The 26,846-nt window shown below is 45.8% G+C and overlaps 1 protein-coding gene across 1 annotated transcript in view; it reads left to right on the top strand.

The window, feature by feature from the left end:
* Window positions 1-11,151: 11,151 nt before the first annotated feature.
* Window positions 11,152-26,846, top strand: part of BCO1 (beta-carotene oxygenase 1) — a 40,071-nt gene continuing 24,376 nt past the window's right edge. The window contains exons 1-4 of the mRNA XM_027119174.1: window positions 11,152-11,308; window positions 12,807-12,831; window positions 14,165-14,455; window positions 18,158-18,286. Of these exons, the coding sequence (XP_026974975.1) occupies window positions 14,392-14,455; window positions 18,158-18,286 (193 nt within the window). The 5' untranslated portion in view covers window positions 11,152-11,308; window positions 12,807-12,831; window positions 14,165-14,391. The remainder of the gene's footprint in view (window positions 11,309-12,806; window positions 12,832-14,164; window positions 14,456-18,157; window positions 18,287-26,846) is intronic.

Genomic DNA, 26,846 nt, shown 5'->3' with positions numbered 1-26,846 from the left:
TATATACACAAGGTTATGCAACCATCAGCACAATTTTAGAACATTTTCATCACTCCCGAAGAAACCATATTCTGATAGCCTTCACACCCCGTTCCTCCCTCCCCCAGCTCTGACAGCCACTAATCTACTTTCTGTCTCTAGGGATTTGCTTATTCTGGAAATTTCATATAATCCTCTGTGGCCTTTTGTGACTGGCTTTTTTCACTTTAGCATAGTGTCTTCAAAGTTCATCCATCTTGCAGCAGGTATTAATGCTTCATTCCTTTTTTTTTTGGCACTCCATAAAAGTTTATAGAATAAATGTTCAATGAAGGTTTTTTTTTTTTACATCTTTATTGGAGTATAATTGCTTTACAATGGTGTGTTAGTTTCTGCTTTATAACAAAGTGAATCAGTTATACATATACATATTTCCCCATATCTCCTCCCTCTTGCATCTCCCTCCCACCCTCCCTATCCTACCCCTCTAGGTGGTCACAAAGCACCGAGCTGATCTCCCTGTGCTATGCGGCTGCTTCCCACTAGCTATCTATTTTACGTTTGGTAGTGTATATATGTCCATGCCACTCTCTCACTTTGTCACAGCTTACCCTTCCCCCTCCCCATATCCTCAAGTCCATTCTCTAGTAGGTTTGTGTCTTTATTCCCATCTTACCCCTAGGTTCTTCATGACATTTTTTTTCTTAGATTCCATACATATGTGTTAGTATATGGTATTTGTCTTTCTCTTTCTTTTTTTTTTTTTTTTTGCGGTATGCGGGCCTCTCACTGCTGTGGCCTCTCCCATTGTGGGAGAGGCTCCGGAGGCACAGGCTCAGCGGCCATGGCCCACGGGCCCAGCCGCTTCGTGGCATGTGGGATCTTCCCAGACCAGGGCACGAACCCGTGTCCCCTGCATCAGCAGGCGGACTCTCAACCACTGCGCCACCAGGGAAGCCCCTGTCTTTCTCTTTCTGACTTACTTCACTCTGTATGACAGACTCTAGGTCCATCCACCTCACTACAAATAACTCTATTTCGTTTCTTCTTATGGCTGAGTAATATTCCATTGTATATATGTGCCACATCTTCTTTATCCATTCATCGGATGATGGACACTTAGGTTGCTTCCATCTCCTGGCTATTGTAAATAGAGCTGCAATGAACATTTTGGTACATGACTCCTTTTGAATTATGGTTTTCTCAGGGTATATGCCCAGTAGTAGGATTGCTGGGTCATATGGTAGTTCTATTTGTAGTTTTTTAAGGAACCTCCGTACTGTTCTCCATAGTGGCTGTACCAATTCAGGGTTTTTCAGAAGTAATATAGCCCCACCTTAGCTCTTTGTTTGCCTTCCTGAGTAATGTTTGTTGTTCATGATAACTTTCAAGATTAATTAAATTTGCCAAAATTACTATGATACTTTAGTGGTGGGAAAAATTGTTTTCACTACTAATGCCAGAGTTCCTCTTGGGAACTTTTTCTTTAGAAAAATACCTATTAGGCCATTTGGGTTGTGATAGGGATGACACCAAGGGCCTGGTTTGTACCATTATAACAAGAGATGGTCTTCCTAAGAAATCAATAATTTGAGATTGGAGAAGGGAGCCATGCAATGTGGTGGGACTGTGGAACATTCAAAAAAGATGTCAGATAAACCGTTTCTTGTGTCAGGGTGGCCAAAGGCTTTAGAGAACACAGCTGTCTAATGTCTGTTTTTAAGCTTTTAGCTTGCTCTGACCTGAGTTACCATTATTTTGTTTTTTGCTTCCACCCCTCTCTCCCCCAGCCCCTGGCAACTACGACCTTCTATCGCTATGGACTTAACTGTTCTGAACACTTCATACAAATGGAATCATGCAATATGTGTACCTTTGTGCCTAGCATATTTTTTCAGGTTTCATCCATATTGGAGCATGTATCCGTACTTCATTCCTTTTACTGAGGAATAATATCCCATTGTACAGATAGACCACATTTTGCTTATTCTTTTTTCTGTTGATGGACATCTGGATTATTTTATTCTGTGAATTTCTTGGGGGGAAGGAATAATGTCTCTTAACCTCTGTCTATCCCTTGGCTGGCACACAGTAGGACTCAATGTGCATTTGCCAGCCTGGCCCCATTTCCCAGGTCCCTGGGGCTGACACTTGACCCCCCCTCCCTTTCCCAGAAGCCCTTCCAAGAACCCTGGAGTAGCCTTTCCAGGCAGAGCCCTGGGTAGAATTTGATGTCATCGCTGACTCACAGGCTGGAACACAGGCTGGGCAGAACTGGTCTCTTATCTCCAGGGGCCAAGCATCTAATGACTTTCGTTAGAAAACTATGTGGAAGGCCACACGCAGAGATAATGTGTCTCCTGGATAAAGGCTTAATTTATGTCCCTCGTGGAACATGCTTGGAGACATTCGATAAGGAACGCAAATGTGCAGGCTGAATTCCATTTCCACATTCTTTATATTCTGATAAATTGCAGACTCCTGGGCACAGAATTCATCTTGGTGATGTCAGCTCCCAATGTGCCTTAACCTCTGTGTATGTGAAGAAAGGAAGCAGGACATGGCTGGACCCATGTGAGCCTGATTCCAAGGATCCGATCCAGCTGCCTAAGCCTCCAAATCCTGCATTGCAGGATCAGCCAAAGAAAGCAGAAAGAGAGCAAGTTTGGTTTAAATAGAGCACTGAGTTCATAAAAAGAGCCATAAAGCTATTCACGCCCTGTGGCCCAGACATCCCAGTCCTGGGAATAGACCCATTTTAGTTTCGGTCCCCTCAGAAGCCTAGACAAGAATTTAAGTGCAAGCAGCTTATTTGGGAGGGGGTGCAATTCTATATGAACTGGTGTTTTCGTTAGTCATATTGAAATTTGCCTTCCATTCAATCAAAAAGACAATATGACAAAAGAATTTGCGTGGTCCCATCACCCTAATACATTCTCGTTTCTTTGTGGTTTCTTCAAATGCTTCTTTTCTTGAAGACAGATGTTTACCCAGGCACAGTCGTGTAGTGTACGTATAACTAGCTCATATTACATCCTGCATTTCCCACTTAGCATTAGATAGTAAGCCTTTTCCATGTTGCTAAAGGGCGTTGAAATCCGCATGGTGGTGGCTGGGTCTCCTTTCAATGAATGGACATTGATTACACCACTCCCATTTTGCTAGATGTTCTATGTGGTTTTCGTCACCTGTCTGTGATCTGTTCACTTTTGCTATCCTAGTCAACACTTCTATGAACATCTTCTTGCACTTACCCTTTAGGCTGGGCTGAGTTATCTCTTGAGGGTTATAGCAGACTCTGTCAATGCCCCGCCTTACCCTACACTTACCATGTAAGTCTTCTAAATGCACCCATGGCTCTTTGCCTCCCTCTGCACACAAGGAACAGAATGGAAATGCCTGGAAGTTTGAGCCTCTCGGAAGAAACTCTCACCCTATTGACCAAAGTTGCTGGGTCAGTCAATCCCCCAGCTCTCTAAAGATTACTCTAAGGCATGTTCACACCATCTGCAGAGTCTCCCACCAGACTGAGCCTCAGTTTCCTGAGATGGTAATGACCTTGATAATGTACTGTTAATGTCTACCCTCCCTGTTTCACTGCTCCACTCCTGGGTTCACCACCCAAATAAACCATTTGCACTGGAATGCTTGTCTTTGGGTCTGCTTCTGGGAGAGCCAAGCTCAGACAAGTCTATCCTTGGGACTGGGATGCCTGCCCACAGGGCATGAACATCTTTGTGATTCTTGCTATGGACTCAACGCTGTTTAAACCAAATTAACAATCTCTCTGTTGTTCATTTTGCTGATCCCACTTGAAGGCTCAGGCTGCCAGATCAAATTCTGGGAAACACGCTCACACAGCTGAGTCGTGCCCTGCACACTCTTCTCGTGGTTTCAGTTCTATACTTGGGGACCAGCTCTGAGCAACTGATAAGGACCTGAGTCATTGGAATGGTGGGTTGTGTTCTCTTGGTTTTTTAAACATGTATGTAGGTGAGGCTTCCAAGTTTGCTCATGTATGCCTTGTTGTTTGCTTCTGTAGGGTGCCTGGTAACCTGGATCTTAAAGGACTAGTCAGGAAGAGAGGGGTGAGGTGGAGGTAGGGGTGGGGAAGAGCTGGTAGAAAGGGGTTCTCAGGGAGAGGCCCCAGAATGTTAAGTCCCTATTGCGTGTCAGTACCCCAGGACCAACATAAACCACAAAACCCTACATTATCCCCCCTGGGTGGTCTGCCACGGCAGGCCACACCTCCACACGTTTGCACATGCTGTTTCTCCACTGAGAATGTCTTCTCTCATACGCTTGCACACTTACACCCTTTTTCAAGAATAACTCAACTATAAACCATTTCTCTGAAGCCTTCTCAGCCTCTGCACGAGTTAATTGCCGCTTAATCCATGCCCTTGTAACAGTTTAATCTACTTCCATTTTAGCATTGCTTAAGTTTTCAGCCTTGAAAAACAGAAGAAGAAGAAAAAAATATATATATATGTATATATAAAAGAGAACAAGAGAGAAACTACAAGAACTTAGATGTAAAAATAAATCCACTTACAGCCTTTGTAGTTTCCACTTTTGAGTTGTTTTGCTTAATGACTATTGTGGGTTCAGTTGTAACTTCCAAAAGGATTGAAATTGAAATTCTAACCCTTGGTACCTGTGAATGTGACCTTATTTGGAAACAAGGCCTTTGAAGATGTGGTCAAGTTAAGAAGAGGTCATGCTGGCTAAGGGGAGCCCTCAGGCAATGACTGGTGTCCTTATAAGAAGAGGGAGATCTGAACAGAGAGACACACAGAAACAGAGGCAAGAAGGCCATATGACAACCAAGGCAGAGGTTGAAGTGATGTAGCTGCAAGTTAAGGGCCATCACAGATTGTTAGCAGTACTGGAAGCTGGAGGAGTCTGCCCTCAAGACTTCAGAAGGATCATGGCTCTACTGTCACCTTGGCTTCAGACGCCTGGCCTCTAAAACCATGAGAGAATAAATTTCTGTCGTTTAAGCCACCAAGTTTGTGGCACTTTGTCATGGCAGCCCTAGCAAACTAATACAATGACGATGTAGCCCAATGAGGCCATGTGCCATTCATTCATTCAGTATCTCTTGAGACCTACTATGTGCCGGGCACTGTGCTAATCTCCGGATTTTAAATAGGAGAATGGTGTGGTCAGCTTTGAATTTCAGCCAGGTCACCTGGTGGCAGCAGGGAAGGTAGATTGGAAGGGGTGGGACTGGGGCCCATGAGGAGGCTGCTCCTAAGAGGTCAAAAATAGTGAGGATAGCAGCTGGGGGCCTGGAGGTGAGAGGTGCAGTGTGAAAGATTATTTAGGAGGTAGAAATGTCAGGACATCGTCCAGACTATAACTCAGTGGTTATTATTTAAATTGAGTTTTTGTCCAGCTTCACTGACTGGGCCCTGAAGTACATGGTGGCAAATTGAACGGTTCCAGCTCAGGCGTTAGAAGGCGCTTCTTTTCCTACCAGTGGCGTCCGCTGTATTTCAGTCCTGTCAGTTCTCCCAAGTGTGGCAAATTCGTATTAGATAAATGATAATACACAGCACCTCTGCATGATGATTATTATTATTTACATTCCTTTCTCCCTTGTTAGACTCTGAGCTCATTGAGGTCAGGAGCTATGATTTCCCATTTTTCTGTCTGAAATACCCTATACGACACCAGTCTCTGCTGTTTAGTAGAACTTGGAGGAAATTACGAATCCTCTTAAATGTTAATGGCATAATTTATGGTCTTTGTTTAGTGGTGAAGTGTTCACTCCGGGAATCTTGGGGAGGCTCTCCCACCACTCCCTACATCCTGTGTTCTGGAGCTCACCACCAACGCTTGTCCCTCGGGGAGGCAGCTGCCACCTTTGCTGGCACTATTCCCATTACCTTGAACGCTGCTATCCGAGGTTTCCACCTTATCCTGCTCAGCTTATCACACCGGCTGATTAGAGACACCATTTAAAAGCTAACTTAATGGGAAAACCGCAAAATAATTTAGATATGATAACATTATCTCCAAAAGGGAAATATTAACTCACTTTAGGTTACAACTTTGTTAGTAGAAGATACAGAATTGCAAAATAAGGCTGTTGTTTTTATAGCACACAAAAAACTTTTCCTTTTGAATTCAGCTTTACATCTTCATCTCGAGGCTGCTTTATGGACGCAGCACATTCCATGGAAAAAGTGGCCTTGGGGAAGGTAGCCTCCTCTTCCTGCATCCTTCCCCAAATTACAAGGTAAGAGGATTCCACGTTCAATCTCCCACCCCTGCCACGTGTTGTGTGATTTCTGGTCCGGGGTACCACCTCCAAAGCTTCAGTTGCTTCCTCCATAAAAAGGGGATAGTAATAGTGTCTGCTGGGTCTGTGTCACGATAAGAAGATACACAAACTACAGAGCAGGGGCACACATCTGGGAACCCCCATCCTTCTCCCTCCCCAAGGGAGGAGGCCAAGCCTTCTTGCTCACGCTGAGAGCGTCTCATCCTCCAGAGGGCAGACTGTGTGTGGTTCTGTACTATGCCTTCCACCCTCTGGAAGGGAGTCCTCTTCCACAGTCTCTGGATCACTGCTGGAAGCAACATAGCCAACTTGTGCAAACGTGTGTGACTTGGGAGGAAGCCCAGGGGTTACTCAACCCAACTCAGAGAAGGCCCCTGCCAGTTAATGCCTCCTCGAACCCCAGCCTTCTTCCTGCTTCCCTCTCAGCAACCCAGCCTCCAGTGCCTCAAGTCTGAACGGTTTTCCTCTTCCCCCACCCCTCTCTCTCCTGCCTGCCATTTCCGCTGGCCCCTGCTCCCCTCTCCTGCACACCCACCCCTTCAAAAATCTGGAATGAGGTGGTGTGGCCACGCTGTGGGATGCCTCTGAGTCTTCGCACAAGCTGTGGCCCTTTCGGATCGCTCCTCCCAGCTTCTCCTCGTGGCCAACTCCCAGCCATCCTTCAGCTCTTGGCTTGACATTGCCCCTTTCAGGAAGCCTTCTGGAAAACCCCTCTCCCTACCCTGGAGGATTTCTCACTCATGCCTCTTTGTCACCTCTTCTGTGCCACTGCAACCCCACCCCGGACGGGTGGCCCTCTGTATTTGTGGAACAGCTGAATGAATGAATGTGTGGGCTATTCACATTTTTACCATTGACAACCATGGGCTTCTCTGACAACTGTACTCTCTAAACTGGCTTGTTGTGCAGTCATAACTTCTTCTGTCCACCTGAGTCACATACAAATGCCATCTTGGCAGCTCTCCTGCTAACTCAGCACTGTCAATAGAACTTTCAACAATGATTTGCACTGGCCAAGATGGCAGCCACCAGCCACATGTGTCTACAGAGCCCTTGAAATGTGGCTAGTGTGGATAAGGAATTTAATTTCATTGCAATTAATTTACATTTAAGTTTAAATAGCCACATGCTACTAGCAGCTACTGTGTTGGACAGCACAGCAAAATTCCCGCAGAAATGCCTTCCTGGACCTGGCCTCTTGACTTAGGACACCATTGCCTACCGCATACAGCCCAAATTCTTACAATCTGGCACAATCTAATCCCTAAACGGGGATCGGACTGTGCACTGTTCACTTCCACTACCTCCATCCCGGAGGTAGTGGAAATGAACGGTGGTTGCAAGTACAGCTCTGGAGCTAGGCTGCCTGGGCTCGAAGCCTAGCTCTGAGGTGTTGGGCAAGTTACTTAGCTCCTCTGTGCCTCACTCTCCTTGTCTGTAAAATGGGGCTAAACACCTGTACTTAGGGTGATTGTGAGGAGTACATGATCATCTGTACAAAAGGCTTAGAAGGAAAGCCCAGCACCTAGGAAGCTCTCAATAAATGGCACCTATAATGGTCATCATCTCTCACTAAGTCCCTGGCAGCGCCGGCTCTGCTTCCTCCCTGTCCGCCTGCTAGAATTGTCCAGCTGCACGCCATTGCCCACTCTGGCCCTCCCACCTGCCTCCTCTTTGCCCATCCAACTGCTTCCCACCCTCAAGGGCTCGGCTGTGCACCTCATCCTCCAGGAAGCCTTCTTTCTTCACCCTCCCCAGCCTGAGCAAGATTTCCTTCCTCAGAACTCCCACGATACTTATCTGTGCCTCTTCTAGAGCAGGTATAATAGGGAACTAGCTATTACTTACTGTGTACGTGTCTTCACAGCCAAACTAGAAGAAACTTAAAATACTGTACTGGGTCGTGAGGGTCTACTTTCCTTCCAGGGACAGACCAGAGTTGTATACATTGTAGCTGCTCCAAAAAATTAATGTTTCTGCTTATCATACTGGCTGACCTTTCCAAGTTTTCTCTCTTTTCCAAGAAACGATAGGAAAGGAGCACGCTATGAGCTCCTACTATATTCTAAGCACCATGACATACACGATTAGAGCTTACAATGTTTAATTTAAACTTTGCAGCCACCTGTGAGGAAGATATTATAATTCCTATTTTAGAGATCAGGAGACTGAGGTTCTGAGATTTAAGCCAATAGCTCAGCACTCAGCTTAGCAGGTGGAAGAGCTGAGGCTCTAATGGAAACGGGTCTGTTGAGGTTGTGAGTCTCCAGAGGTGGCCCCAAGGGACCACACAGCCCAGGCCCATATTCACACCCTGGTGTGGCCCCTCCTTGCCCCATGATTCATGCTAACCAGTCAGGGGAAATGAAACTATGCCAGTCCTAGGTTCAGCCTTAAAGGAGACTGGCAGCTTCTGCTTCCTCTCTCTTGAAATATTCACTTTTGGGGGCTTTTGCTGCCATGGAAGAAGTCTGGCTATCCTGTTAGAGAGATCTCAGGGAGAGGGTCAAGGAAGGCCCTGAAACCACATGGGGAGGCAGAGAGGCCCAAGCCCAGCCCTCCTAGTGTCCCGGTCAACTGCCAGCTGACTCACAGCCACACCAGGAACCCACACTGTGAAAGCAGAAGAACTGGCCCACAGAACACTGTCAACCCACAGAACTGAGCCCACAGAGCCCACAGACGTGATCAAATGCTTGTTGTTTGAAGCCACTAAGTCTTTTTTTTTTTCGTTTAATAGTGTTTTTTTAATTTAATTTTTATTTTATATTGGGGTATAGTTGTTTCACAATGTTGTGCTAGCTACAGGCATACAGCAAACTGGTTCAATTACACATATACATATATCCATTCTTTTTCAGATTCTTTTCCCATATAGGTTGTTACAGAATATTGAATAGAGTTTCCTGTGCTATACAGTAGGTCCTTGTTGAGTATCTATTTTATATATAGTAGTGTATATATGTTAATCCCAAATCCCTAATTTATCCCTCCCTCCCATCTTTCCCCTTTGGTAACCATAACTTTGTTTTCTAAGTCTGTGAGTCTATTTCTGTTCTGTAAATAAGTTCATTTGTATCATTTTTTTAGATTCCACATATAAGTGATATTGTATGATATTTGTCTTGTCTGACTTACTTCACTTAGTGTGATAATCTCTGGGTCCATCCATGTTGCTGCAAATGGCATTATTTCATTCTTTTTTATGGCTGAGTAATATTCCATTGTATATATGTATCACATCTTCTTTATCCACTCCTCTGTTGATGGATATTTAGGTTGCTTCCATGTCTTGGCTATGTGAACAGTACTGCAATGAACATTGGGGTGCATGCGTCTTTTTGAATGATGGTTTTCTCCAGATATATGCCCAGGAGTGGGATTGCTGGATCATATGGTAGCTCTATTTTTAGTTTTTTAAGGAACCTCCATACTGTTCTCCATAGTGGCTGCACCAATTTACATTCCCACCAGCAGTGTAGGAGGGTTCCTCTTTCTCCACACCCCCTCCAGAATTTATTGTTTGTAGACTTTTCGATGATGGCCATTCTGACTGGTGTGAGGTGATACCTCATTTGTAGTTTTGATTTGCATTTCTCTAATAATTAGTGATGTTAAGCATCTTTTCATGTGCTTTTTGGCCATCTGTATGTTGAAGACACTAAGTCCTAGAGTGGTGTGTTACACAGCAAAAAATGACCCAAACTCTTGTGTATGAAGAGCTACCTCCCTTCACACTACCATTGCCCTGTTTTCTTACGCACTGGCCAGTTCTCGTCCCATTTTAAGGCAGCACATGCATTTTAGAAATTGTGGAACACCTACTTTTGCTCCCATATCTCCTCTGTTCTCAACTATCAGCTTCAAAATGTGGGCAGCATTACTGGCTAGTGGGGGAGAACATGCGCTGACTAGCTGTTGACTTTGATCAAATTCCTCCACGTCTCTGAGGCTGTAAAAATAAGATTGCTAATGACTCCCTCACAGAGATGAACTAAAAGACAGCTAATAAGACACTTAGCATGCTACTTGGCATGTGTCAAGCATCCAGTGAATGGTGTTTATCAGAGGGCGGAGGACAGGCCAGGAGACAGCTCCTACTGGTGACAAGTCCCTTGTCCCACTCTTCCCATATTAGCAAAGACATGGAAAGCAGGGGTCAGGCTTTCATGGTTCCAGAGCGATGCCAGAGCTTCCTGGGAAAGAACAGCTGCTGCTTGTTATTTTTGTTTATAAAGAGGGAGGATGGAGGTTTGACATGAAGGCAGTCCTGTGAACCCCTGCACTGCCTCTAACTGCCTTGGGAAATGCATACTTTGGGGGATATGCAGACTCACCCCCCAAACAGAAAGAACATCATGAGAGCCTGAGAAGGCAGGGACTGACTCTCATTAATCACTACTATATCCTCAGAATTTGGCATGTAGTTGGTATAATTTCTGAGAAGGCACAGGATTGTTTTCCTGTTTTGCTCACAGCTGTATTTCCAGCACATAGTAGGTGCTGAGGAAATATATGTTGCGTGAATGAGTGTGAGGATGCATGAACGTTGTACTGCCTGCAGACGACACTGTAAGTTGCCTATCCCCAGCCATTCCCTCGTTTTTCCTTGCTAATGATATCTTGACATGATTCAGGTAGCAGCATGTTCTGCAGGGGTGACTCATGACGGGTTTAAGGAAATCAGGGCACTCCTGTTCCTGCTTGCCAGGGATTGGCCTGGGGGTGGGGTCACATGACACAGTTCAGCCAATGAGACTAAGAGAAAAATCTGCTCAGGGGATCATGGGAAAGAGTTGTCTCTAGCACAAAAAGAGAGAAAGCTGGAAAAAGAAAATGCCTGCTTCGTCCCCATCTTATCTCTTTACTTTTGTAGTTATTGTGCAAGGACATGATTCCTGGAGGGAAGGCAATCATTCATAAGCAAAAGTGAACAAGCCCAAGAATGAGAAACCAACCCTCTGAGGATGACAGTGTGGGAGGTGGGAGCCTCGTGAGATGACCCAAATGAGCTTCTGAGCCCGCCAGGAGCCCTAGGTGACTTGATGTCTGAGATAAATGCACATCTTTGGTGTGTCGGCAGATATTCTGTTACTTTCAGCCAAAGTATCTTGCATTAACTCATCGTGCTGTCATGATATTGTTATGGGCTGAACTGTGTTCACCCCCAAATTCATATGTTAAAGTCCTAACTGCCGTACCTGAGAATGTGACAGTATTGGAGGTGGAGCCTTTAAAGAGGTGATTAAGTTAAAATGAGGCCATTAGGGTGGGCCCTCATCCAAACTGACTGGTATCCTTATAAGAGGAAAAGTGGACACACAGAGACACGAGGGATGTACATATCCAGAGGGAGGACCATGTAAGGACACAGTGAGAAGACCGTCTACAAGTTAAGGAGACGTCTTAGAAGAAACCAACCCTGCCGACACCTGTATTATGGACTTCCCAGCCTCTGGAACTGGGAAAATGACTTCCTGTGCTACTTTGTTATGGCAGCCCTAGAAAATATATAGATCTCTATTGTTATGATCAAGTTATTATCACCATCGTGAAAAAGTCCTTTGTTTCACCATAACATTGTCCCTGAGGAGCAGCTGGGACCTGAATGAAGGGAGCTTGCTCAATATTCCATAACAAGGCAATCATATCAACCCAAGACTGGCCTTCTTCGTCCTCCACCCTTCACTTCACTCGGTAGAAACCTAGCAAACATCCCTCATGCGCTGGAGCTGTGTGGAATTGTCAGAGTATATATTTCGAAGTCAGACTTCCTGGCTTTGCTTCCTAATTCGATCTCTTAGCAGCTGTGTGATCTAAGGCAACCTGGTTGTCTTCCCTGAGTTTTCTCATCCCCAAAACACTGCTAAGAACACGCATCTCATAGAATTATATAAGGCCACGGCAAGCCAGTACATGCAGAGGGCTTCACCAAGTACTTGACTCAGAGAATATTCTTGATGGATGGGGACCATTTCTCTTCTGAATACACAAAATGGACAAGAAAGGAGAATACGGTCATGTTTTCACTTATACAACTTCAGTCTAATCCTCTCAACAAACCCTGTGACAGGGCATCGCCAACCTGTTTTGCAGAATAAAGTGAGGTTCAGAGGAGTCATGTGACAAATCACAGTTTCAGATCCTAGGGGCTGAGATTCCAGCCCAGGCCTTCTGATGCCCATAAGCCCTGAGCTCTTTTCTTCTGCACCAGAGATGCCGCCCTTGGTAGAGTAATTTTTTCCCAAGCACTCAAGGTATGCCAGACATTCTCCTTTAATCCTCACAAGGACTCAGCGTTCACAACCTAGGAATAAATAACCCTGACATGGTTACACGTGTTTACACCAGACAGCAGAATAAACTGGCAAAGCTATTGTGGGACTGAATGGAAAACGTGGATCAAAGGGAAGTGCCTTCAGAGACAGCAGGGAAGAAAGGCCGACATTAACTGTGTGGGGATGAGGGCTTTTGCTAGACCCTTGAGATTTGAATAACCTTGAGATTTTAATATTGTTATACCTCTGTTTTACAGATAAGGAAATGGAGGCTCAAAGAGGGTAAGTAACATACCCCAGACACAGAAAAGGGAGGAACGTGAATCTAGTATTAACGCAAACACGTAGCATCTTCCCCTGGACCAGGGCTTCTTAACCAGGGCCTGCTGTGCAAAGTAGAATACTCCGGAGAAGTTTTAAGACTACTGAGGGCTGGGCTGCACCTTCAGAGACTCTGAATGGGTGGGTCTGGAGTGGGGCCCAGCACGGGCATTGCTAAAGCTCCCGCCAGGTGCTTGGAATGTGCAGCCAGGGTGGAGCAAAGCCAGGCCAAGCTGCTCTCAGGACTGAGCTCTGCGATCCTGGAACAGTCTGGGCCCAGCCCTGATACTACTAGACCCAGCTGGCTGCATAAAGGCCAGCTTTTCTCACTCCACCCAGAGAGGGAACAGCTGGTTCTTTCTTAAAGCAGCATGAGTGAAGGTGAGGCCAGTAACTCATCACCCAACATTCATAGTAAGTTGAATATGAATTTTAGGCAATGGCATCACCTCGAGATTCATGAATATAGGGGAACCTTAAAATCAAATACAGGCATACTATCTCCCTCTTGATGGGCCAGAAACTTGGAGCTGAAGTTTGTTTTTTACTATTCCTTGTAGTTCCTGAGTAGAGTTTTTGGTTCCCTGAATTTATTGTTTAAATGGATACGTGAAACATTTTATGTTTACTTCTCCAAAAAATGAAGTATAATTAAGTCGCTCTTTACATATGAGTTTTTTCTTTCTGAGTGGTGGGGAGCGTGGTGAGGAAGCTCAGGGACCTTTATTCACAACAAAACAAAACAAAACAATACTTTCCCTCTCTGGCAAACAGTTCCCATGCTGTGCAGTAGGGATTCACGTGATTGATGCACTCTGGGCTGCCCTAATCCAGGTGTCCTAAGCAGAATGCACCGCTAAATGATCCCACCTGTTGTTTTTTTAAAATTTTTATTGGAGCAGAGTTGATTTACCATGTTGTGTTAGTTTCAGGTGTACAGCAAAGTGAATCAGTTACACATATACTTATATCCACTCTTTTTTAGATTCTTTTCTCATATAGGCCATTACAGAGTATTGAGTAGAGTTCCATGTGCTATACAGCAGGTCCTTATTAGTTATCTATTTTATATATAATAGTGTGTATGCATCAATCCCAATCTTCCAATTTATCCCTCCCCCGCCACCCCACCCCCCGGACCCTGTCAGCTTAAACACAGCAAGAAACTCGCTTTTCTTGATTCAACCAAAAGTGGAAGTGGAAAGGGAGAGTTGAGGACACAATCAGAGAATTAAAGATTAACTGGGACACATGGCTGGGGAATTGACCGTTGAGCAAACATAAATAACGCCAGTGCAGCTTCCCGCCACCGTGTGCACGAAGAGATCCCAGGCCCTCGGAGAGCGGAGAGCGGAGAGAGGAAAGCAAAGGGAGAAACGAGTGGCATCAGAAGGGAAGGAGATGTAAAGGAAGCTGCAGGAGAGCAGGATGGGAAGGCAAGGAGGGGCCAGGAGTAGTCGCCTTGAACACAGAGGAGCGTCTGTTCACTGTTAATACCACTGTTGCTCATCGCCCTGCACGATGGATATAATATTTGGCAGAAATAATAAGGAACAACTGGAGCCTCTGAGGGCCAGAGTGACAGGTGAGCGTTTTCTATAAGCGATGGGTACTTATATGTTTAGATGTACACTTTTTTCTGCTTATAAAAGTAATGTTTATTATAAATTATTTTTGAAAAATCTGGAAAGCGGTATATAGAGGGAAGATGATCCATAATCTAGATATATTCTCTGTGAAGAACTAGATGTGCTTTTATGCATTATAACAGTTTTCAAGGAGAGAGAGTCGTTCTCACTATTTCCAGGAGAAAAGTCCCGGGACTGCTGCAATTGGCATACAGACAATGGGATTCTTCTGCAAATTGTGCCCCATCCCCAGTGCGTGATATATTTGTAAAAATGTGCGCGTCCTAAGTTAATTTCAACGTAACAAGAGAATCGCGTGGGAGCGCCCACTGCTGCACATGCGCGCTGGGGGGCATCGCGGAGCCCGATGTGATTTCCTAGAAGGTGCGATTTCAGGATGCGAGTACCTGCAGAGCCCAGGGTGGGAGCCTCCTCAGGAATCTCCGTTTCATGGGTTTGCTCCACCTCTTCTTAGTGGCCACTTTCGTGGGACCATTTTGTTTAGACTCTGCCGGGCAGTAAGTGGATCTGAACTCTCCCGTCCCAGGAGTGGTGCTGAGGGTTGGGAGGGGGTTGGCTCAGCCACACCACCGTTTTGGATAGATGCACAGTTTTCACAAGGACAGGACAACAGTGCCCTTTGTGAGGCAAGTCAGATTGGAGCTTCTCAGCTGAGGAATTGCCTTGGGTGGCTTTTGAAAGAAAAAAAAAAGGTTTTATGTATATTTTTTCTGATTACAGAGGTAATGTGAAATCTATATGCGTGTCTATATTACGCATAAAACTTGGAAGTGCAAATGAGAACGCAGAGGGAAATAAAACTCAGCTGTATTTCCATCTCTTAAGCACTATTAATATTTGAGCCTATTTAAGTTTTTAAAAGATACATAAATATAGAGAGTACAAAGATCTATTAATAGATTTTGCATATAAATACTTTTTCAAAAAACAAATATACACTTACTGTTAACTTTCTATTTTTAAAAAAGGGATCCTTGATGCCTATCCTTTTATCCTCTGGGGTACCACGGACATTTTGCCATTATACCCCTTTACAGCTCATGTTTAGTGACTGCATGGAAATGCTTGGAAATTTTAGAAAACAAGAATCCTAGGACCTGAGAAGCTGAATGAACCTCTAGATCTAGATCAGCTGTTCTCAGAGGATGGACCCCAGACCTGCAGCATCAGCATCCCCTGGGCTCTTGTTAGAATCACAGATTCCTGGCCTCACTTCAGACCCTCTGAATCAGATACTCCGGGGGTGGTGCCCAGAAACCTGTGTTTTTACAGCCCTCTGGGTGATTCCAAGTGGGGGACCACTGCTGTAAATCAGGCCTCCCTACTGGGCAGGTGTGAAGCTGAGGGCCAGGGAGAAGCAGCAACTTGCCTGAGTCCCGGCGGGCAGCAGAGGATGGGCTCCAGCTTAGGGCAGGCCTCCAGCCCTGGGTCACGTCTAATCAGCTGGTCAGCGTCCGCTGGCAGACAGCTCACTAAACACTGTGCCTGTGTGGACACGTCTGCCCCGGGGGGCCAGGCCAAGGCTCTGGCTTCACGTCCAGCTGCGCATTCTTGGCTCGGAGGCTTCTTTGGCGAGTTACTTAAGCATTTTCTGACTCAGTTTCCTCTCACGTCTAATAAAGTCAACATGTACCTACCACATGAGATTGCCGCAATGACTAAATGATTTAATCTATTAAAGCACATAGTGCTCAATAAATGGTCTTCTTATTATGTCTAGGGCTTTAATATATGCTCAGATTCATCTCTCCCTGCTCTGCCTCAACCTGCTCCTTCTGTGTCCTGGGTCTCTGTGAATAATCCCACCCAAGGCAAGAGACTCGGCTGCATTTTTTGAGTGTTCCCCTCCCCTTCCCCATACATTTAGTCAAACTCTAAGTCCCTTTGTTCCATTGGTTTCTCTCCATCCCCACTGCTGCTACCCTGTTCCTCTCTCTGGCCTTCCCACCTCCCTCTGGCTCCTCCCGTCCACACTCCACACCATAGCCAGAAATAACTTTTGAAACCCCCAAATCTGATCACATTCCGTTAGTATGAGAAGAGGCAGATCCTTAGAGACAGACCGTAGATTAGTGGTTGCTAGGGGCTGAGCGGGGGATGGGGATTGACTGCTAATGAGAACAGGGCTTCTTTCTGGGGTGATGGAAATGTTCTGGAGTTAGTGGTGATAGTTGCACAACATTGTAAATGTTCATTAAAAGAATAATAATCCTGAACTGTACGCTTTGAAATGGTGGATTGTATGTTATGTGAATTTTATCTCAATTTTTAAAATCGCAAAAAAAATCTGATCCTATTTTCCCTGTTATAACCGTCAAAGGTGTCCCATTCTTCTGAGCACCAAATCAAAGCTTGGTGTGGTCTTGTTGACCTTGGTCGCTTGGCCCTACTTAACTCTCCAGCCGCAATATTTATGATGTCCTCGCTTGAAAGTTACAGGCCAGCTCTTACTAAACAACTTGCACATCTCCTGATCTTTGAATTGGTCTTTGATCTCTGGGTTCGGGTTTCTCCAGAGATAAGAATTCAGGTGTAAGTCGTTTATTTGGGATGTGCTTCCTAAGGAACACTGGGAGGGAAGCCAATGAAGAAGACATTGTCAAGCCGTTGACCACCAGGAATCATTGGAGCCAAATCCTCTGGACAAAGCATAAAATATGCCTTGCATTGTGTCAGCCGAGGGCAAGGAAGTGGTGGCCTTTGACCCATAGCATCCCATCCATCTTTGGGTGAGAGCAGCTTTCATGGGCGTTAACTCTCCAGTGAGCTTCCAGCTCATCCACGTGTGGGCAGAGCTGCTCCACAGTGAGAACAAAGCCCTCAGGTGGAGAGCTGTAGGTTTTTGCAGAAAGCAGCCTTCAGGGAGAGGTGAACGCCAAGGGGACAGGGGCGGGACCCCAACAGCACCTGCAATGCTGTCCAATGGCAATATAACACCTGCTCATGTGTAATTTAAAATTTTCTAATAGCCGCATTCAAAGAAATACAAAGAAACAGATGAAATTAATTTTAATAGTATATTTTATTTAATACCACATATCCAGAATGTTATCAGACCAACATGTAATTAATATTTTTAAACTGCTAATGAGATGTTTTACATTTCCTTTTCATTCTAAGTCTTTGCAACGTGGTGTGCGTTTCACATTTACTGCACATCTCAGTTGGGACTAGCCACGTTTCCAGTGCCCAGTTGCCACTCGGGGGTGGTGGCTACCACATTGGACAGCACAGCTCTAGAATGTTCTCTCCTCAGGCCTTTGCAAGGCAAACACCTACTCTCCCTCAAAACTCAACCAGGTCGCCTCCTCAGGAAACATTCCTCACCCTCCTGCTATCACCCAATTTCAGGGTGGAGTTCTGTTCCACGCAGCACCCTTGCTCAGTCTGTTGCCTTGCCTTTAGCACAGTGTATTTTGAGTGTTTTCCTTTGTTTTTGTCTTTTAATGGATGGGGAGCAACTTGGAGACAGGGATGATGCCTGTTCAGCTTGGTATCCTCAGCGCTAGCACAATGCCAGACATATTCTTTCTGGAAATGAACGGATGCAGCAAGTGGTACAGGGGCTGTATGGCCACTTCTTTTAGCTTTTTGGTTTAGGTGCAGAACTGGAAACTAAATGTTCTTTCTCTCACCAGGCAGGATTCCAGCATGGCTGCAGGGGACCCTGCTCCGCAATGGGCCTGGGATGCACACAGTGGGTGAGACCAGATACAACCACTGGTTCGATGGCCTGGCCTTGCTCCACAGCTTCACAATCAGAGACGGTAAGAGCACCGTGTGATTTGCCATAGCTGCCGTAACAAATGACCACCAATGGAGTAGCTTAAAGCAACACACATTTAATTCTCTTACAGTTCTGGAAGTCGGAAGTCTAAAATGTATTTCCCTGGGCTAAAATCAAGGTGTCGGCAGGGGTGTATTCCTTCTGGAGGCTCCAGGGAGAGAATCCGTTTCCTTGCTTTTCCTAGCTTCTAGAAGTCACTTGCATCCCTTGGCTTGTGGCCCCATCTTCATCTTCAAAGCCAGCAGCATAGCATCTTGTGGTCTCTCTCTTTCTCTCTCTGTCTCTCTGCTTCTATCATTACATCCCTTTCTCTGAGTCTGACTCTCCTGTCTCTCTCTCTCTCTCTCTCTCTTTTTTTTGAAAATATTTATTTATTTAGGCTGCTCAGGGTCTTAGTTGTGGCACACAGGATCTTCGTTGCAGCATGCAGACTTCTTAGTTGCGGCATGTGGACTCTTAGTTGCAGCATGCAAACTCTTAGTTGTGGCACGCATACGTGGAGTCTTACCCACTGGACCACCAGGGAAGTCCCCTGTCTCCCTCTTATAAAAGTTTTTGTAATTACTCTAGGCTCACTCAGATAATCCAGGATAATCACCCACTTCAAGATCCTTAACCCAATCACGTCTATAAAGTCTCTACTGCCCTGTAAAGTATTCAGAGTTTCCAGGGATTGGGATGTGGACATCTCGGGAAGCCATCATTCAGCCCACCACAAGCACAAACCTCCCTGGAAAGGTGGCCAGGGTTGTTTTTCAGCGAGTTCAACCGGAAAAATAATATGCATTCTCAGTAAGGTGGGCAGGGACAGGTGGAAGTTTACAGGCTTTGGAATCAGACACACATCAAATTAAAATAGGAGTGTAGAGCTGAAAAGAACAAAGTGAGCCTATTGCTCACCAGGCAGGGAGAGCCAGGTCAGTCATGTCCCTGAGAAGACACTGAACACAGAGCAGAAGGTAGGAGGTGCCGCAACTGAAGTGACATTCCGAGTTCAGATGACTGACTCAGGAGGTGCTATTGGTCATTGAGCTGATTTATGTCACAAAGTACAAGCCGGGTTCTTAAAAGGTCTGGAGTGGGTTCTGGGAGGCTTCAGCAGGCTCAGGGCCATGTGGTAGGGTTCAGCATGGTGAGAGTTTACTCTGACCCCTGTGTTCCAGCTTGGGCAAGCTGCAGCCACTCCACCTCCCTGGGCCTCAGTTTCCTCATCAGTAAAAGGAGCTTGATCGTTCTCCCTGGAAAGCTTTTGTGATGATCAGAAGTACTAGGTGTCCAGCAAGGATTTGATGCCTGGTAGATGCTCAGTTGATTAAAAACCACCATCATAGGACCTCCCTGGTGGCACAATGGTTAAGAATCTGCCTGCCAATGCAGGGGACATGGGTTTGAGCCCTGGTCGTGGAAGATCCCACATGCCGTGGAGCACGCCTAAAGCCCATGCTCCGCAACAAGAGAAGCCACCGCAGTGAGATGCCCGCGCACTGAGACGAAGAGTAGCCCCCACTAGCCGCAACTAGAGAAAGCCCGCGCGCAGCAACGAAGACCCAACACGGCCAAAAAATAAGTAAATTTATTGAAAAGTAAAATAAAATAAAAACCACCATCACTGTTGCTGGGTTTGAATCCCAGCTCCACCATGCTAACTAACACATACCTAAGCTGTGTGACTTGGCCAAAGTTACTGACCCTATCTGTGTCTCAGTCTCCCCATCTGTAAAATGGGGCTATTAGTAGCATGTCCCGTAGAATTGATGTGGAATTTAAATAAATTAATACGTGTGAGGGGCTTTGTATAATGCCCGGCTCATCATATGTGCTCCATAAGCGTTAGCTATAATTTTCACATGACTGTCATCTCTTTCAAGCTAGTCGGCAATTATTTTTTGAGTGCGGACTCCGCCAGCAACTTGCTCTAGCATTTCATGAAGAGACACCGTGTGTGAATGCCATGAGCTCCGAGTTTGCAAAAACTCACAGTTTTTACTGTGACTCAGCTACAGGGTGGGTAGTTCCATATTTCCCGACAGCCTTGAGCCTTAACAGTCCCCTCTTTTCCTAAACAGAAGTTCCCAGTGATTCCTGGGGACAGAAGTGCTGTTCTGGATGAGGTGTCTGAGAGGCGTCCCTTCTCTGAGGCCCTGCCTCACCTGCTGCCAGGTTCTTCATGGTCCATTTCCGAGCTCACATTCATGTGGGGGGGGGGTACTCTTGTCTCCTTGCACATGTGACACTGAAACTTTAGGGAGGTTAGGTGACTGATCCAAAGTCACTGACGTAGGGGTGGGATCTGAACTTGTCTGGAGTTCGTTTGCAGCTTTCTCTCCTGTCCTCAGCCCAGCACACACGTGCGCATGTGCACACACACACACACACACACACACACACATACACACATACCTCTGAGAAATGGCAGATGCTTAAATGGTATCCTTCAGTAGAGAATCCAGGGACAAGGGAACCAGCAGGGGATGACCAAGCCCTAGCCGTCTTACAGAAGTATGGCTGCTGTCCACCAAAACCCTTGAGTGGGCTAAACGGGCCAGTGACCAAAGTTATCCCATACTATTTAGACTTTCTAAAAGCTTCTAGTAGGTTTTCAAACTAAAAGTTTACTGTCAGAGGCAAGTAGCTGTTTTCTGTTCTTTTCTGAGATGGTCGGTCAGGTGCAACCACAAGAGGAGACACAGAGAGACTCAGGAAAACAAAGGTTATTCTATCCACAGGTGCTGGAGACAGGAGGCGAGTGGCTCAGGGCACATGGAAAAGACACCAGGGTGGACAGGAGACAGGAGACAGAAGTCAGGAGCGGGGTGAACTCTGAGACTGAGGCCTTTATTGGGGTTTCTGAGGGCAAGGCAGGAAAGGGCAGAGTGAACAGCCTAGGACTGGCTAGGTGAACAATTCAGTGAACTTTGGGCTAGAGGGATGGTTCCTAGTTGCCTGGTACTCAGTCCTGGGCTGATTAAGGCAGAGGGACATTGTCTCCGGGGGTGTATGGACCAGATGGAGGATTGGTTAGTTTGCATATCAAAGACATACTGGGCTCTTTCCTGCCTCTAAGAATTGTCTGGTCCAGGGAGACACAGTCTTGTTCCAGCCAGAAAGTTTTTTTAAGGTGTGAAAACATCATAATATGCAGAAAATTTTAAATATATACAATAAAGCAGCATGAAAGACAGTTCTAGTCATAATCTGGAATTGGCTAGAAAGTGGGAGGAATGGAGACTATAGCCAATTACTCGCCCTCCCCTGCCTGTCCTGCTCTTGAACCTGGGCGTGTGTCAAGGGTGTGTGGCCCCACTCTGCTTTGCAATGATCAGTGTGCCGTTCTCCAGCCTAGGGCGGAGGCCCCAGAGTGCAGGGTCCCTGTTCAGGTTGTTGTATCTTCATCACTTAGCACAGGGTCTGGCCCACAGGGGCACTTAGGAACTCTGTGGAGCTGAAATGACACAAGCAAGGTGAAGATGTTTTGGTAGAAGGAGGCAATACTTCCCCAGTCCATCTCTTCAATACTTGCTACAGGGAGTGCTTGCTGGCCATTGGCCTAAGTGGTTCATGGCCATCCACGACTCAGCCCTCACTGCAGCTCCTGGGGAAGGGACCCCTGTTACTATCTTGATTTTACAGACGGGCGTCTAAGGCCCAGAGTAGCCAAAGAACTTACCCAAATGCACACAGCTAAGAAGCAGTGGTAGTCAGTTATAAACTCAATGCTCTTTAAATCCAGAATCCTAAGTCCTAAGCATTATGCAATTCTGCCCCCATTCCCCACTCCTGCCAGCTACCATCTCTCCCCAACTCTCCAGCCTAATCCTCCTGAGGCTGCCAGATTGCCAGTGTTGGTGTAGCACAGCCTGGCGTCGTCTCTCCTCTCCTCTTGAACTCTCAATGGCTCCCCAGTGTCTAACAGTGGAAATATAAACCAAAAATGTTAAGTACTACCATACCCAATTTAAGAGGACAATGCAATCAGGGTTCTCTGATTTGCAGGTAACACAAAGCCAGTATTTCTCAAAAGGTGGTTTGTGGGCTTCCTGCACCAGAATCCCCCAGGATGCTCATTTAGGTTGTGAATCCTGAGACCCCACCCAGGGCTTGAAGGGTAGGGATAGAGCATCTATGTTTCCAACACGCTTCCCAGATGACCCCGAGCACACTGGTGGTTTGGGGCTTGGGCCTCCATGATTTTTTAAAAGTACCAGGTGGTTCTAGTGCACAGCTAGCATGGAGAATGGAAATTAGTGCCAAACCAGGAAGAAAGGACTGGAGGAAGAAAGTAAGAAAGCAAAAGACAGGAAAATGACTCATAGCCTTCAGGAGAAGTCACTAGAAGATAATGCTTTAAAAAACTAAAAAAGATTTGAATAAAAAAGGCAGAGTGGAGATGGGGAAGCCGGGTGAAGGGTGTACAGGAGCGCTCTTTTCTGTAAGTCTAAAATTCTTTCAAAATGGAAAATTTTTATAAAGCAGGCATGGAGATGAGTCAACCCAGGTCCCTCTTAGCAGCACATTTGATACTTTTCCAATAAGAGGCAAAGTCGGTGTCCCGTGAGGATTTGAACGTGTGAATTCCAAGAGTCAGAGTCACAGAGATTTTTTTTTTAAACTGGAGTATAGTTGATTTACAGTGTTGTGTTAGTTTCTGCTGTACAGCATAGTGAATCAGTTATACATATTCATATGTCCACTCTTTTTTAGATTCTTTTCCCATATAGGTCATTACAGAGTATTGAGTAGAGTTCCCTGTGCTGTACAGTAGGTCCTTATTAGTTATCTGCTTTATATATAGTAGTGTGTATATGTCAATCCTAATCTTCCAATTCATCCCTCCCCCACTTTCCCCCTGGTAACCATAAGTTTGTTTTTTTTATATCTGTGACTCTATTTCTGTTTTGTAAATAAGTTCATTTGTATCATCTTTTTAGATTCTACATATAAGTGATATCATACAATATTTCTCTTTCTCTGTTTGACTTACTTCACTCAGTATGACAATCTCCAGGTCCATCCATGTGGCTGCACATGGCATTGTTTCATTCTTTTTTATGGCTGAGTAATATTCCATTGTGTGTGTGTGTGTGTGTGTGTGTGTGTGTGTGTGTGTGTGTGTGTGTATACCAACCACATCTTTATCCATTCCTCTGTCAGTGGACATTTAGGTTGCTTCCATGTCTTGGCTATGTGAACAGTGCTGCAATGAACATTGGGGTGCATGTATCTTTTTGAATGATGGTTTTCTCCAGATATATGCCCAGGAGTGGGATTGCTGGATCATATGGTAGCTCTATTTTTAGTTTTTTAAGGAACCTCCATACTGTTCTCCATAATGGTTGTACCAATTTACATTCCTACCAACAGCAGAGTCACAGAGATTTAGGGGCACAAAGCCTCTCCCAAACTGACTTTTTCAACTGTTGTAGCTCCAGTGTAGTCTTTTGGAAAGTTTGCTTTAATTTTTTTCTAATTAAAAAATATATATATGTATATCTCCCGCCCCACCAAATAATAACACTTGACCCAGTTCTGGAAGATCCCAGGCGGGAACGCGTCTGTTTACTTGTGTCCCTTTAGAAGGAATGTGGTTAATTGGGCTCCCGACAGCAGGGTGCTAGAGAACGCTCCGTGCCTCCTTCTTTAATCTCAATCTCAAAGTAAGTGTCAGCCTTGAGTAATTCCAGAGACACATTTCCCCATGGCCCTCTGAGCGCTCCCTGCTGTGGTGCTGGGATATGGGCTGCCTGTTGACAACCAGCCTGGGCTGGGTGTTTATGTTTCATATGAACAGAATTCAGCGTTTTAGGCAAAGCACATTAGCCAGTACCTATGGGTGGCAGCCCTCAGAGAGAGTGACCGTGAAGGGCAGGCTGGCTCAAGGGGAGACCAGAGTGGCCTTAAAGCTGGTCCTGTGTAGCATGAAGACTAGTAGGTGTGGCCTCACCAGCCCCCAGGTGAGTCTTCCTGCCTCCAGGATTTTGGAGAATGCAGAACTGCAGCCATCACTTATCACGTGCATGCTAAGCGCCAGGGAGCCAAACTCCTTCTATCGTCCCATCTCATTTAAAACTGCCAACCCTAGTTGGGGAGGACTGTATGATCCCCAGCTTGCAGTTGAAGAAACTGAGGTTCAGTGATAAAGGGACTCACCCAAGGTCACATGGCTTGGATGGGGACTTGCCCAGAGCCAAAGCCTTGCCCCAGCTACCTACTGTATCTGACTAGCATATGTAGCTTTTTATTGAGCACCTACTATGTGCTAAGTGCTTTACAGGCCTTAAATGTTATAGCAGCTCTGTGAGGAAGGTATCAGGGTTCTCATGTCAGAGCAGAGGGGACTGAGGCTTGCCTTTGACACAAGGTCAAGTGCATGGCCGGTAGATGATGGAGCAAGGATTCATATCCACGTGGAGACTCGAACCTACTTGGGGTGGAGATCTTGCCTGTCCCACTCACCATTACATACTCACATCCTGGCCCATCCAGGTGTTTAACAAATAGTGATCAAGTGCATGAACCCCGGGCCCAGTTAGACTCAGAGCCCTTGCTCCTAACCATTTCTCCATGTTCCTTTCCGCTGCCCCAGGAACAAAGCTCCCCCCACCAAATATCTCAGAGATCCTGATGTACAGTAGCCACCCCTGGAAAGATGCTTGCAAAGAGAACAGATGATCATCTGACACACAGTTTACCTCCTGAAGACTGGAGAAGGCACCAGAAGGTCTTTCATGGTCTCTTCTAATTTTATCATGACGAGTGTTACCATTATTGTTGCTGTTGCCACTTAAATGCACAGGTTGGAGTCATCACTGCTGGAACATACACTCACATCCTTTGGAAACAGAGGTGAAAACGCAACCCTGAGGGCAAAACTAACCAAGACTGTTGGAAGTCAAGATAGTGGTTCCCCTGCAGGGTTGGGATCGGGGAGGCTAGTACAGGATCAGATATGAGCGGCCTTCCCAAAGGCTGCTCACATTCTGTTTCTTGATCAGGAAGTAGTTTATATGGGTAGGTTTAGTTTGTGAAACTTCACCAAACCATACAGTTATGGTAGCATATTTCTATAGGTATATTTTTAATAACAAGGAACAGATAGAATGGTCAATTGACGTGGTCGCTGTGTCAGGATCTTCCAGTTGCCAGCTTTTGAGTCCAGTTTACCACTCGCTAGCTGTGTGGCTTAAGGCAAGGTACTTAACATCTCTGTGCCTCAGTTTATTAGCTGGGAAATGGGCCTGCAGGGTCGGTTGTGAGTGCCCAAGCCCTTTGCCCTTCATTTTGTAAGAAATCTGAAACCTTCAAGTGTTGTTTAAATTTTGTTTTATTTGGCTGTTAATTAGCAAATGACATTAAGTTGATTTTTTTTTCCCTAAAGAATACTTTTCTAGTTAGAGTCTTCTACATACTTCTTATGTTCAGAGGATTAAACCAGATAGTACACATAAAGTGCCCTCACAGTGATTAGCACACACATGCTCAATAAATGTTAGCTCTTAGTTTCATTTCCTCTCCTGAAAATATAAAAAGGCCCTGGGCAGGAATTTCTTGGGATTCAGTCTCTCCTTGAAGGCCATCATTGTGACAGTGGATACATGATGGGCGTTTCTCTGATGAACCTCTTTTTTATGGGAACAAACTGTCAGTATATCCTGGGTCCTACTTTTTTGCATGTTATCATTGTACCAACCCTGGAAGCATAGGTTATACTACAGCAAGGAATGTGTTCTCTAGAGGGGAAAAGTCAACATAATGTCATTTGCTAACTAATGGCAAAATAAAATGAAACAAAAACTCTAGAGGAGGGGCTTCCCTGGTGGCGCAGAGGTTGCAAGTCCGCCTGCCGATTGCAGGGGACGCCGGTTCGTGCCCCGGTCCGGGAGGATCCCACGTGCCGCGGAGCGGCTGGGCCCGTGAGCCATGGCCCCTGAGCCTGCGCGTCCGGAGCCTGTGCTCCGCAGCGGGAGAGGCCGCAGCAGTGAGAGGCCCGCGTACCAAAAAAAAAAAAAAAAAAAAAAAACCCTAGAGGTTTCAAATGAGCCACCCAACCTACAGACAGCCATCCGGAGCAAACGCTGGTTGTTTTGACTGTAAAGGACATTGGAAAGCAGGACTAGATTCAAAATGGACAGTTACTTGGAAAATATGTTTTTGCAGGGGTCCGGATAGGCCACTACAAAGGTCAAAGGCCTCAGTATTCACAGCCCTGAAGACTTAGTAAGGTCCCCACCTGAACCCCAGCCTCATCTCATGCCTGCTGCTCCCAAGTGCCTGGTGTTCCAGCCCACACTGACTTAGCCCTTCCAGGAAGTGGGCTGTACTCCCCACCCCTAGGTCTTTGCTTACAGACTTTCTGGGGAGAGTCCATGGGAACACCTGACCCTCTTCCTAGCCCCACCTCCCGGATCTGTTGCAGTTCAATTCTACTTATCCTTCAAGGGCTTTGTCAAGTGCTACCTCCTCTGTGAAGCCTCTCCTGACTCACCCATACCCGCGAAAAGTATATGTATCTCTCTCCCTCCATATCTCTCTCCCTTCTTCCC

The sequence above is a fragment of the Aethalodelphis obliquidens genome, unplaced genomic scaffold (genome assembly GCF_003676395.1).
Source record: "Aethalodelphis obliquidens isolate GAN/ISIS:26980383/991018 unplaced genomic scaffold, ASM367639v1 scaffold20, whole genome shotgun sequence".
NCBI lineage: Eukaryota > Metazoa > Chordata > Mammalia > Artiodactyla > Delphinidae > Aethalodelphis > Aethalodelphis obliquidens.
Note: the sequence above shows the minus strand (reverse complement) of the source record. Positions and strands in the feature narration are given on the sequence as shown.